We start from the raw sequence: 14,941 nt of genomic DNA on the forward strand, positions 1-14,941 counted from the left end.
TGGCTCATGCCTGCAATCCTAGCTGCTCAGAAAGCTGAGATCTGAGAATCAGTTTGAACCATCCAACGTAAGAAAGTCCATGAGACTCTGATCTCTAATTAAGCACCAACAATGCCAAAAGTGGAGCTGTGGCTCCAGTGGTAGAGTAACAAAGCTCAGGGACAGTGCCTAAGCCCTGAGCTCAAGCCCTAGGACTGACACCCAAAAAATGATTAAATTAAAAAAATTAAACTTGTGTCTGGGTACTGGTGGCTCACACCTGTAATTGTAGCTATTCAGCAGGCTGAGATCTGAACATTGCAGTTCAAAGCCACACCAAGCAGTAATAACTGTGAGACTCTTATCTCCAGTTAAGCACAAAAAAAGCTAGAAACACAAAAAAGCCACAAGTGGAGCTGGGACTCAAGTGGTAGAGCACTAGCCTTGAGCGGAAAAGCTCAGGGACTAGAGGCCAGACCTTAAGTTCAAGCCCAAGGATTGACATAAAACAATAAATACACCTAAGGAGGGCAGGGTCATTGTTTTTATTCTCTGGCATTTCTCAAAGCTTACAAAAGTAGAAATACCAATTCGTCCATAAAAATTCAGTTATTAGAAAGGCAGGTGTAGTGGCTGGAGCCTGTAATCCTAAGTACACGCAGGGGATATCAGGGGTTCACACTTTCTGTATCAGCATGAATTCTAACCAATGGTAGAGTGTGATAGCCATCCGATACATATGTATACATACATAATATGTACATGCAAATTTTAAAAGCCAAATGACAGATTAACAAAAAAAATTAAATTCACAATATGAAGACCAAAGAACTTGCCCATGGTAGAACACCTGCCTAGCAACTGCAAGGTCCTCAGTTCAAATCCTGGTACTACCACTACCAGAGGGGGTAAAATACAAGAGCGCTAGAATATATGACTATATTTGAATGTATGTGATATATAGAAGCCTTGGGTACCAGTGATTACTATAAATTTACATGACTGAGTACAATGAATCTAACTAATGAAGGCAAAACTTGAATCAATTTTTGTTTTCAAATGAAGCTTTACAATTTAATAACACTTAATGTGAACTGTAACATTGGTTCGTGTCAGATGTCTATATAGGGTTTTTTTGCATTGGTCATGGGGCCTGAACTTTGGGCTTGGGCACTGTCCCTCAGCTCTTCAGCTCAAGGTGAGCACTCTACCACTTGAGCCACAGCACCACTTCCGGCTTTTTTCTTTTTGCTTATGTGGTGCTGAGGAATCGAACCCAGGGCCTTATGCATGCGAGGCAAGCACTCTTCCACTGAGCCACCTTCCCAGCCCCTCTACGTAGGTTTTTGAACTAGGTAGTGCCTTGCAATTGCCAGGCAGGCGTTCCAACAGATGAGCCATACCTTCAGCTCTTTTTGCTTTAGTAATTTTTCAGATAGGGTCTGGCATTTTTTGACCAGCCTTGGATGAAGATCATATTATGTATACTTTCATATCTAGGATTATAGATGTGCAATACCATGCCTATCTAGTTTGTTGAGACAAGGGCCCTGCTAAGTTTATTTTGTCAGTGGCTGTTGGCTCATAACCTTACTCCACGCAAGCTTTACCTTCCAAGATTACAGAAGGAATTAAACACTCACAGCACAAAATGTTAAGATCTATAAAGGACCATAGACAATATAGGACAACAGCTTCCCTGTGGAGAGACTGGGACTCAGTTCGCCAATTCAATAAAATTTTTGTGGTATTGTTTTGCCACTTCTTAAACATTTTGAATGCCTTAAAAATAAATTCTGAGCAAAAAATTTCTTTGCGACTTTGTAAAGTTTTACATAGATATACAACAAAATAGACCCATAAAAAGAATTACATTCATATTCTTATATGTATCTAGAAATTATACTATATATTGTTTATAATAATTTATCTGTCACTCAGCTTATATTTTTCTTAAAACCAAAGTAAAGATAGACAGCATCAGGCATTGTATGTTAATCAATGACATAGGTTCACCATATTTTTTTAAATGGTGATTTTAATAGTCAATCAATAAATTCCAAATTTTAATAATAGACTTCTATGTAAGATAACAATAAGAAGCATGTTACTATATCCATTTGTGTAGAGATGATCTAAGAGGGAGCATTTCATGATAGTGTGGAGCATTAGGTTCTCGTGTCATCCCTGTAAACAACTGTCTGATTCAGGCACATCATTCAACTATTTAAAGATCAGACTATGGATATAGTAAAAGATTATCTTTCAGAACTCCTTAGGGAAGCAACAAAGGAAAGCACAGGTAATAGCATCTCCACGCAAGCTGGCCTGGGCTCAAACTAAGGCAAAAGTGGTTGCAAGACATGGCTGAAGTGGTAGAACATCTGCTTACTATAACAAGTATGAGACCCTGAGTACCACACACCCATTTCTTTTTTAATTTAAAAAAGTAAACTCATTCATTTCAAGGCAGTCTTTGACATTAAGTTGGCACAATATGACTATATAAGATGATGCTAAGCAAAATGAACTCCAGACATGGGCACAGAGGTTTTTCTTTGTTGTTGTTTTTAACATACTATGTAACTTGTTTCTTTTGTATGTTCTTCCCCCTATGGTATATCCTCTGTTGTCACTGTATTTGATTTTGGTATCCGGGTATTGTATATACATTTATCTGAATTAGGGAAGGGAAAGGTAACAACAAAATGGTGAGACAAAGGACAAGGGGGGAACCAATGCAACAATGATATTCACAAGACAACATGTTAGAAATAATCGGTACAACTTGGGGTAGAATTGGGAGAGGGTAAGTGGGAGAAAAATGAAGGAGGGGGTAACAAGTTTGACAAGAAATGTACTTATTTTCTTACTTATGTAACTGTAACCCTTCTGTGCATCACTTTGACAATAAAAAATATATATTCTGCCCACCTGAATGAATGAGCAAGCAAGAGAGATGAAGAGAACATTGAGAACTGGTGATTTGATTAATGATCTAATTATGGCAAATTACTAACCTCAAGATCTAATACTAATTATAAATAATGACAATTATCATTGTCTAATTCATGCCTTATTTTAAAAAGTGAATTGCAACCAAAATAAATGGCATGGGAACAGGGATATTCTAACTCTGAAAATAAACTTTAAGAAGGCAATTTTGAGCTGGGCACTGGTGGCTCATGCCTGTAATCCTAGCTAGTCAGGAGGCTGAGATCTGAGGATCACGGTTCAAAGCCAGTCCAGGCTGGAAAGTCCATGAGACTCTTATCTCCAATTAACTACCAGAAAACCAGAAGTGGCAGTGTGGCAAATGATAGAGCACTTTCCTTAAGCTGAAGAGCTGAGTGACAGCGCCCAGGCCCAGAGCTCAAGCCCCATGACCAACAAAAAAAATAAAAAAATAAAAAAAAAGTAAGAAGAAGATCCTTTATATTACTATGAAAAAAAAGGTAGAGAGCTCTCTACTTACTCTTTTTTGTTGAGACTCATATTAAGCTTTAAGATGATAAAAGGACTTCGGTTATTATTATGGATTATATTTGCTCAAGATCTAGAAGATTCCAATTTACCAACAGAGATGAAGATGTTAGCAACAGAGCAAAATAATTTTTGTACTTTTCCTACTTATTGAACAGGCAACCTGAGTAAGCTACTTAATTTTTCAAAATTACCATTGCTCATCACTAAAATGAGACTAATAAAGTACTTAAATGACAAATAAGAGAACATACCTACATTTTAAATTTTCATTATCTAATATACAATAAAAAAAGTTTCTGTTGTTTTAAGCTTGGACTTCAATTTTCAATCCATCTACCTCAGTTTCCCAAGAGCTAGTACTATAAGTGTATACCACTCTCTTCACTGCTGATACAAGGATTTTAAACAATTATGGGCTTTAAGAGATTTATATTTTAAAACAATAATCCAAAAGAAAATATTTGTATCTAAATCCCTATTATGAAGTTACAAATATTATTTAGAAAATAGATTAATAAAGAGACTTTGCAAGAGCTAAGAACTTACTGGTTCACACCTTTAATCCTAGTTATTCATATGGATGAGATCTGAGAACTCTGTCTATGATAATCCTATCTCCAATTAATCACCAGAAAGACTTTCCAGTAGTAAATTTTTGAAATCTATGCATTTTCAGCAATGATATACTGGTATGGACCTAAACATAGCCTTTAAAAAAAAAGTCTTCTTTGTTTAAAGATTAGTACAAAGAAAAAGAAAGTACAAAGCAAACTAATTCATATTAAAGTGTGAACACAAATTTTATTATATTTTTGTTTGTTTTGTATGTACCAGGCATGAACTCAGGGCCTTGAACTGTCATTCAGCTTGTTTGCTCATTGTTGATTCTTTATCAGTTGAGCCATGCCTCTAAGACTGAGGTTTTCTCTAATTAATTGGAGATTGAGTCACTCAGACTGTTTTACCCAGGTTGGCTTTGAACTTTGATCCTTCAGCTCTCAGCTTCCTGAGTAGCTAGAATTAATATATGTAAGATATTATTTAAAACAGCCTATCTTTAATCTTTTTTTTTTTTTTTTTTGTCGGTTGTGGGGCCTGAACTCTGGGCCTGGGCACTGTCCCCAAGCTCTTCAGCTGCAGACCAGCGCTCTATCACTTGATCCTCAGCCCCACTTCCAGCTTTTTCTGCTTATGTGGTGCTGAGGAATTGAACCCAGAGCCTCATGCATGCAAGGCAAGCACTCTACCACCTTCCCAGTACCTATCTTTAATCTTTAAGTTTTATTTATTTTTTTTGGTGGACCTTGGGGCTTGAACTCTGAGCCTGGGTACTGTCTCTGAGCTCTTCAGCTCAAGGCAAGTGGTCTACCACTTGAGCCAAGTGCCACTTCTGGTTTTCTGGTGGTTTTTTGAAGATAAGAGTCTCATGGACTTTACTGCCTGGGCTGGCTTTGAACTGTGATCCTCAGATCTCAGCCTCCTGAATAGCTAGCGTTACAGGTGTGAGCCACTGGCACCTCACTTTTTTTTTTTTTGTCGGTTGTGGGGCCTGAACTCAGGCTCAGGGCACTGTCCCTGAGCCTCTTTGTCACAGAGGCCACTTCCAGTGTTTGAGTAGTTATTGGAGATAAGAGTCTCACTGGGACTTTTCTCCCCTGCCTGGATTTGAACTGCAATCCTCAGATCTCAGCTGAACCACTGTGCCTGGCTTTACATTTTTTTTGACATGAATTTTACTTTATTATTTTATGATTTTTATGGTGAAAATACAAACAGAGGGTTTACAATTACATGAACAAGGTAATGAGTATATTTCTTTATTTTTTTATTTTTAAATTTATTTATTTATTTTTTATTTGTGAACATACTATACAGAGGGGTTACAATTACATGGGCAGGATAATGCGTACATTTCTTACCAAGCATTGCAGCCTCCTCCTTTGGTTTACCCTTCACATCCCTTCCCAGCCTCCCCCCTCCCCCCTACATTTTTTTTTTTTGAGACAGGATCTTTTTATATACTCAGGCTAGCTTAAGCCTCTATCACTATCATCCTATCACTGCCTTCTGAGAGCTAGGATTATAGGTGTACCAATACATCCAAATAAAATGCTAAGGCTGATACATCATCATCCTATATACAAATTTACATTAAGGAGAATGTAGTAAACAGAACAGTCATAAAGAGAATAATCCAAGTATTTGAATAATCCAAGTATTAAGTTCTGAAGACACAGATTTTAATGTTACATAAAAAGAATGAATTGGTACATTAGACATTATGCTGTAAATAAACTATACAACTTGTGGGTGGGGATGGGGAGAAACAAACTAGGAGAGAGGGAGGGAAGTATGGACATTGTGCAAAAAGAAATGTACTCTTTACCTGACTTGCATAACTGTAACCCCTTTGTCCATCATCTTTACAATAACAATTTTTTAAAAAAAAGAATGAATTGGGGCTGGGATGTATATAGCTGCTGAGTGACAAAGTGCTTGCCTAACCAGTACAATATCCTAGTACCAAAAAAGCAAAATGCACTCAAAGATATGGAAATAAGAGGTTTTTCTTTGTTGTTGTTTTTAATGTACAATGTGATTTCTTTTTGGGTTTTCTTTTTCCCCTATGATTTATCCCCTGTTGTCATTGGTATTGTCTATGCATTTATTTGAATTAGGGAAGGGAAGGAGAACAACAAAATGGTGAGACAAAGGAGAAAGGGCGAATTAATGCAACAGTGATACTCACAAGCCAATATGTTTGAAATGAACTGTACAACTTGGGGAGGGAACTGGGGGGAGGAAAAGTGGGAGAAAAATGAGGGGGAGGGGGTAACAAGTTCTCAACAAGTTATGTAGTCACTACCTTACATATGTAAGTGTAACCCCTCTGTACATCACCTTGACAATAAAATTAAATTTTTAATTTTTTTTAAAAAAGAATAAATTAAGACTTATTTTGACTTTGCCAACTGGAAAAAGCTTTAAAAAATCTCTATATCTTCTAATTCTGTGAACTTCAAAAACTTATTCCAAGTAACTGAGCATGGCAGTTCATGCCTTTAAATCATCCTATGACTTGAGAGGCTGAAGCAGATAAAACTTATGTTTGAGGCCAATGGGCTAAATATCAAGAATTCAATGCCAGCCTGAGCTTTGTAGCAGGAAGCTGTCTCAAAAGACCAAGAGTTAGACATGTAGCTCAGTGGTAGAACATTTGTATAGCACATGCAAGTCCCTAGATGCAATCACTAGCACTACAAACAAGCCAGCAAACCAAAAAATAATCTAGACAACATTTAACCAAAAATTGTTTTTTTCTTTTTTGTATAGTTACCCATTTTAATTATCTAAATAAACTTGATATAAATATAAATTTTACACAAATTTCATTATTATAATTACTATAGATTTATATCATCTTAATATCACATAGACTAAGTTTCCCTCTTTTTTTCTTAAAAAATCTTGAGTTTGACTCCATATTTATTCTTTAAAGCAGGAATTTCTACTAACTAATCATTGAATTACCATGTATAAAATCAAGTTAGGAAAAAATGTTATTTTTAAGGTATTAGAGGTTTCTCTATTCATGAACATAGTAGATGTCTTCATTTAGTCAAGTCTTTTCCATGTTATCAGAAAAAATTTATGATATTTCCCCCAAAGGCTCCCATCTGTATTTATTTACTGCTGTTTCATAGCTTTAGTAAAAGTTACTTGGAATCTTCAAAACTGTGAGACAAACATATTTGTGTTTCTTTCAATATGAGGCTTGAACTCAAGGCCTTCCACATGCAATGTAGGTTCCACTCCTGAGCCTCCAGTTAAACTTCTCTTTATATTAGTCATCTCAGGTAGTTGTTAGAGCTTAAGCTGGAGATACATCTCTGGCACTTACATGGTTTGCAAAAAATTAGTTTCCATTAATAATTTAAGGCAAAGAGAAAATGGTTAGGGAAAAACAATCAGGTAGAAAATAAAGGTATACAACAGGATATAATGAAGAGTGCTAATTCCATTGTTTTCACAAGAAATGTGTATGTTTAAAAATAACTAGGAGAATAATTATAAAAGTAGTCAAAAGAAAGTAAACTTTATCAGTTTAGTCTCTCTATGTGAAGTAGGACTGAAGGTGGTTTTGTTCCAAATTTTAATCTGGGACACATTAATTGGATGATGGAAAATTATCTACTGGTATTTTGATGAAGGAACCCTACGATTCCAAAGGGCTTAATTCAAAGGTTCTACAACTCTAATAAATAAATAAACTTCCTACAAGTAATTTATTTATTTATCTTTTCCAGTCCGGCCATGAACTCAGGACCTGGGCACTGTCCCAAGTTTTTTTTGCTCAAGGCTCAAGCACTCTACCACTTGGGCCACAGTGCCACTTCCAGCTTCTTCTGTTTATGTGGTACTGAGGAATGGAACTGGGGCTTCATGGCTGCTAAGCAAGCACTCTACCACTAACCACATTCCCAGCCCCCTACAAGTAATTTAAAAATCAACATGTCTCTGCCAAGACCAGGACATCTAAAGTTAAGTTTTCAAAGACTGACTGACAGCCAAGAATGATATTAATTTCAGGAACAACATCAATATCCTCTGGCTAGTAGCTCTTTTTCTTAGACAGAAAAATGGGCAATGAACCTAAAGGAGCCATGGCAAATAAAACAAACAAGAATGATCTGCAGTTGCCAAAGAAAAAAAAGGGGAAGAGGAGGGGGAGGGGGAGGAGGAAGTGGAGAGAGAGTAGAAGGAGGACGAATGAAAGGAGTAAGAATTTCTTTATTTTATCAAAAGAAAACTTGCCTATGTAACCCTAGTTACTCAGGAAGCGCAGATCTGAGGATCACAGTTAAAAGCCAGATTGGGTGGGAAAATTCTTTTTTTTTTTTTTTTTGGTTTTTGGTCGGTCGTGGGGCTTGAACTCTGGGCCTGGGCACTGTCCCTAAGCTCTCCAGCTCAAGGCTAGCGCTCTACCACTTCAGCTACAGCGCCACTTCCGGTTTTCTGGTGGTTTATTGGAGATAAGAGTCTCACAGTCTCTCCTGCCCGGGCTGGCTTTGACCCGTGATCCTCAGATCTCAGCCTCCTGAGTAGCTAGGATTACAGGCGTGAGCCACCAGTGCCCGGCCAAGGGTGGGAAAATTCTTGAGTTTTTTTTTTTTTGGTCGGTCTTGGGGCCTAAACTCTGGGCCTGGGCGCTGTCCCTCAGCTCTTAAAGGCTAGCGTTCTACCACTTGAGCCTCAGCCCCCTCCTGGCCTTTTCTGCTTATGTGGTGCTGAAGAATCGAACCCAGGGCTTCATGCATGCAAGGCAAGCACTCTACCACTGAGCCACCTTCACAGCCCCAGTTCTTGAGACTCTTATCTCCAATTACCCACCAAAAAGCTGAAAGTGCAGTTGTGGCTAAAGAGGTAGAGAGCTAGCCTTGAGTCAACCCCTCTCTCCCCCCGGCAAATCTCACAACAGTGATCAAGCCTTGTGTTCAGGCTCTAGGACTACCAGGCGTGCATGTGCACACACGACCCCCCCCCCCAAAAAAAACAGCAAAAAAGCCCTGCTAAATGAATGATATAATCTGTATGATTAATTTGCAACTACCTAACATTTTCATATCTAGTAAGATAAAGTATCAACTGCAGACTAGAGGGCATTAAGTAATTCGTTTCTTTCAAAAGTTATTTTATTTTAAATTTATTCTAATTTTCAAAAGAAAAATCATAATTTAAGTTGTATTAGAATTAAGTAATTTGTAGGTAAATCACTATCTTCACTTTTATCTAAAACGCAAAATTAATTATAAATCATTAGCTCACATCACAAAAATATTAAATATCACCACATATTTTAAATATTAACCTCTTTTAAGTAGGTTAATGAAATAAGAATTTTGTAAAATTATTCTGCCATAGGTTAGCCTTTTTGGGGGGTTATTGTGGTCATGGGGCTTAAACTCAGGACCTGGGCACTGTCCTTGAGCTTTTCTGCCCAAGGCTAGTTCTCTACTACATGAACCACAGCTCCAATTCCAGTTTTTGGGTGGGTAATCTCAATACTTTCCTGCCAGGGCTGGCTTTGAACTGTGATCTCAGATCTGAGCCTCCTAAGTAGTTCGGATTACAGGTATGAGCCACCAGTGCCAGGCTAGACTTATGTAATTTTTAAAAAATCAAGAAAAAGGGGATGGGAAGGTGGCTCAGAGGTAGAGCACTTGCCTTGCATGCATGAGGCGGTGGGTTCGATTCCCCAGTACCACATAAAAAAAAAAAGCCGGAAGTGGCGCTGTGGCTCAAGTGATAGAGCGCTAGCCTTGAGCTGAAGAGCTGAGGGACAGCGCCCAGGCCCAGAGTTCAGGCCCCATGACTGGACCTCCCCCCCAAAAAAATCAAGAAAAAGTCCCCCAACAATGATTGAAGACAACCACTTGTTACAAATGGAAGAAACCATAGAATGCCACGTACAGCTTGACTACAAGTAAGAATTTACAACAGAGAGTATCATGTAACATTTGGATGAGAACATAATCCTTTAATTTCAGAACAAAAAATTTAAATGTAAGTAACTTAAGATGCTCAGTGAAATAGGCAAGTCATTTTTATTTCACAGTATTTCTCTGTGTGTATATTTTTCTTCCTAGTTATATGATACATAGAGTTAAAGAAAGTTAAAATTAAATATGTATGACAGGGTCCTTATAATTAGTATCCCTTTAGCATTAAATATGTACCCTTACTTTTATAAATTCTTTCTATCAAAAACATCAAGCAGAAACTAACACCTGGCTTTACAATCATCATATGAAAAATAACATGAAATAATTTAAGGTAAGCAAGCTACTAGAAAAAAACTCTTCTATTATGTCCAAAAAATATACTACATGCAATATAACTGCATAAAATCTGCTTTTTGTTTACTTTTCTTTTTATTATTATCTAATCCAGAAACCATTTTTTCAGGCAATTTTACTTGACCACCACCCATTTCCTATTGTGACAAATGGCTCAGTATCCAGTTTCTTCAACCATTTTTAAAATGTTGGAATAGATGACTTACACCTTGATGAATTTGTAAATATATTTCATAATTCAGCATTTTATAGCTATAATAGTTATAGTACCTGTGAAGAGCTGAATTCTGAAATGCTTCTCTAAATATAAGCCCTACTCCTTTGAATCTTTCCTTTTAAAACTGTAAAAATAACTACCTTCAGTAAACACATATGATCTCGAAGGACATATCAATATGCAGTATTTTAAACATTTTTTAAAAGTAGCACATATTTTTAAACAGTCTCTTCAGACCTGCAATCATGCTGCAGTCATGAATAAACATGTTTCTCTGAAGTTCTATGTATGTGTGCCATACCAAGGGCATGGAATATGCCTAGTAGATATGAAATGGATTTACATTACCTCCAACCTTAGGGCCACCTGCTGAACCAGGCTTCCTTGCACTGTTGACAGGATTTCCGGGTGTTTTAGGTGCAGGAACCTTGAAGGCTGAAGCAGCTGATGATGGCCTATTTCCATCCACTGATTCCTCATCATCAAAGCTTTTATCTGCACAAAGCATTAGAAAAATGTACTTAAGGAAGCTAAATTTTACTGTATTTACCAACCCCCAAATCAACTAAAGCCATGTATAAAATCATTACTTTGGTAAGACATATAATACAAAATAAAGGTCTTTTGAATAAGCATTTATACACTGGCTAAAACTACATAAAACAATTCACTGTAATTTAAAATAAAAATTCAATTCTATCATGCTTTCTACATATATATATATATATTAAGCAAAATTATCAAACCAAACAAATTAGCTCTAAGATCAGTAAAAAGCATCTTTCATTTTTTGCTACTCATCTAAGGATTTTCTGCCAGCTCCTCCCATAGTGCATCTTCCAGCACGCCCTGCCTTATTCCTTACACCCAGATTCTGCAACTTACAATCACAGATCCGTTTGCAAATCAGTCGCCTCATTCCTCTGAAAGCTCTTAATTTCCCTCACCCTACAATGCTTCTGATAGTTCACATGGCCAAACACAGTAAATTTGATACTAATCAAAGATTCTATCAAAAATAGATAGAAACAACCACAGAACCACCACTGAGGTTTGTGCCGGCATTTTTCTTTCTCTTCCCTGCCCTAGGTGCTGTAATAGCCAATCAGCTGCAAGATGACATCATCTTATGGCAGCTACTGCCAGATGAAAGGTAAAAATTCTCTATGCTCTAAAAAAAATCCCTCTACACTTACAATCTATTTTATATCAAAAATCTAAAGGCACTTGATATTATAGATTTGTAAATCTTAATTTTTTTCTTAATTCACATAAAAATTTACATAAACAGAAAATTCTGCTAAGATGCTTATTATTGCATCACTAAAGCATAGCATATAACATGCTCATTACTGCTCATAATTAACTCTATAATCCCAGTTTTCTTGCTTACTTAGCTTATAGAAATGAAACAGAACAATTTATTCTTAAAAATGCTTCTATGATATACTACAAGACTCTAATAATCGCTAACAATCTCCTTATATACAATGTAACACCTCCCAACCTCCTTCTCCTCTCCTAAAAAAGAAAAAAAAAAAATCACAAGATACATGCAGTTTACTCTTCTGAGAAAATGGTTTACTCTAGGACCCTGAACAAACCAGCCACGACAAATAAGATGGGTGAGGCTGAGAAGCAGCTTTACCACAGGCTTCAGATGAATATGCAAGAATCTCCTGTTAGTCTGTTCTCCCTTCCTACACAAACAAGCAATCACCCAGAATGAAATTATCTATTTGAAGGAATATTAGTACAATTGTTAAATCTATTCCAAAGAAAATACTCTCTAAGCCTTAAGATTACTTTATTTTTTGGAGTAATTTTTTAAACATTCCAATAATATAAAGCTGCATTCCATTTCAGCCAGTGTTTTTCTTCACTTCTGTGAAAATAACATCTTTTGGTTAAAAAAAAAGAAAAAGTCTTTTTTAAAAAGTGCAACACAAATAGATGTCAATTTGGATACATTAATGTGTATAAAATACATGACTTACATTGATTGCTCTGTTAAGAACAGTAAGAAAATTCCAAATAAACTTTTTGTGACCATTATGTAAAAACATGCAGCTCAGAGAGATAGTAGACACAAAAATCTACAAAAAGTCAGGCAATGAAACACAGTGGAGCCAGAAGTTCCCATGGAAACAGTGGCCTGTTTCTATACACACAAGAATTGAAGAGTAAATGTCTCTACCATTAAAAATATAATTAACTCTCCATATTCTCAAACTACTGGAAAATTAATTTTTAACATTTTATCAAAGCAGACTAGAGTATATATATTAAGTATGCAGATTAATAAGTTTTCACAAAATGAACACTGTACATAATATATATGTATTATATATATACAGTATCTAACAATTCAAATGATGCTGTAAGACGTAGACAATAATATATATTCTGTAAACAAACAGATCTGACTGTGTTAAAATAAAACTTTATGTATAGAAATAGGAGGGTTCAAGCCTAGCTGCTTGGTAGGCAAAGATCAGGGATTGGGGCTCCTGGAAAGCCAGGCAGGGCATTAAGTTCTTGAGACTCCATGTCACTAAATGGAGTGGCATAGTGGTACATGCCTGTCAACCATAGCAACACAGGTAAGCACAAGGAGGAGGATTACAATCCAGGCAGGCCAGGGTACAAAGGAAGACCCTACCTCTAAAATAGTTGACACAAAAATGGTTGTAGTGTCTGCTGAGCAAGATGGAGACTAAATTCAATTCCCAGCACTACCACCACAAAAATAAATAAAAACCAGCTAGATTTGGTTTGTAAGCAACAACTTGCCAATTTTTTCTCTAGAATAACCAATAAGAGAAGAATAAATATTTATAGAAAGAAATAGATGGAAGAATTATGAAATAATGATTCCAGCCACTGGAGTATCTGAGGTATGAAGGTCATGAGTTGAAAACCAGTCTAGCCTCTGTAATGAGACCCTGCCTCAAGAAAACAACAAGCAAGTGAGTAAAAAACCCATACAAACAGAAAAAATAAATATAAACATAAAATGACAGATATAAAACCAATTAAGCCAAAATTACCTTAAATATAAATCAACTAAGTAGTTCAAGTAAATGACTGAGACTGATTTTTTTTTTCTTTTTTTGTGTCAGTCCTGGGGTTTAAACTCAGGGCCTAGGAATGGTCCCGAGCTTTTCTTGCTCAAGGCTGGAACTTTACCACTTAAGACACAATTTCACTTCTGGCTTTTGGTGGTTAATTGGAGTAAGAGTCTCACAGACTTTCCTGCCTAGGCTGGTGTTGAACCATGATCCTCAGATATCAGCCTCCTGAATATCCAGGACCATGGTATGAGCCACTGGCACCTGGTAAGACTTAAGATTTTAAACAGGCTACTTAAAGGAGACATACTTTATAAATAAAATCATAAGAAGGTTAAAATTAGAATGACTATGAAAAATGTCAAACAAAGAATCTCTGTATTAATTTTAAACAAAATTGTACCTTAAAGAATTACTAGAATGAGTGGGGGGCCAGTGGCTCACGCCTGTAATCCTAGCTACTCAGGAGGCTGAGATCTGAGGATTGCCATTTCAAAGTCAGCCAGGACAGGAACATCTGTGAGACTCTTAACTCCAATTAACCACCAGAAAACTGGAAGTGGCACTGTGGTTCAAGTGGTAGAGCACTAGCCTTGTGCTGAAGAGCTGAGGGACAGCACCCAGGCCCAGAGTTCAAGCCCCGTGACTGACCAAAAACAACAACAAAAAAAGAATTTCTGGAATGAGCTGGGTGCTGGTAGTTGACGCTTGTAATCCTAGTGAGCTACTCAAGAGGCTGAGATCTGAGGATCACTATTCAAAGTCAGCCTAGGCAGGAAAGTCCATGAGACTCTTATCTCCAATTAGAAACCAGAAAACTGGAGGTGGAACTGTGGCTCAAAGTGGTAAAGCCCTAGCCTTGATCAAAAATGCTCAGGGACAGTGCCCAGGTCCTAAGTTCAAGCCCCATGTTCAACCCCCACTCTCAAAGAAGAATTACTAGAAATAGAGACAGAGATTTAGTAATATCAAGGAGCCAATATAATGGGGGAAAAATTAGAACACCAAATGTTTATGCAAAAATATAAAATAAAAACTGAAGGTTTTTTTTCTAAAAGGAAAAAAATAAATCTACAGGAAAAACAAACTTTTACCTACTTCCAGAAGCTATATATTTCTTTACCATAAAGGAAAGACCAACTCATCATTCACAAGTACTAAAATTAGAAATTTATTTTGCAATTTATGTAGAGGTTATGAATATTCTGGGTTACATATTTTTTTGGGGGGGGGTTAGTTGTGAGGCTTGACCTCTGTGCCTGGGCGCTGTCCCTCAGCTCTTCAGCTCAAGGCTAGCGCTCTACCACTTGAGCCACAGCGCCACTTCTGGC

General features: G+C 36.9%; 1 protein-coding gene across 1 annotated transcript in view; it reads right to left on the reverse strand.

Annotated features, from left to right (window-relative positions):
- The window catches only part of Clasp2 (cytoplasmic linker associated protein 2), a 203,186-nt gene that overhangs the window by 121,470 nt on the left and 66,775 nt on the right, over nucleotides 1-14,941 (reverse strand). Inside the window, exon 8 of the mRNA XM_013028474.1 lies at nucleotides 10,888-11,034. Coding sequence (XP_012883928.1) covers nucleotides 10,888-11,034 — 147 coding nt within the window. The remainder of the gene's footprint in view (nucleotides 1-10,887; nucleotides 11,035-14,941) is intronic.

The sequence above is a fragment of the Dipodomys ordii genome, unplaced genomic scaffold, assembly GCF_000151885.1.
Source record: "Dipodomys ordii isolate 6190 unplaced genomic scaffold, Dord_2.0 Scaffold110, whole genome shotgun sequence".
Lineage (NCBI taxonomy): Eukaryota > Metazoa > Chordata > Mammalia > Rodentia > Heteromyidae > Dipodomys > Dipodomys ordii.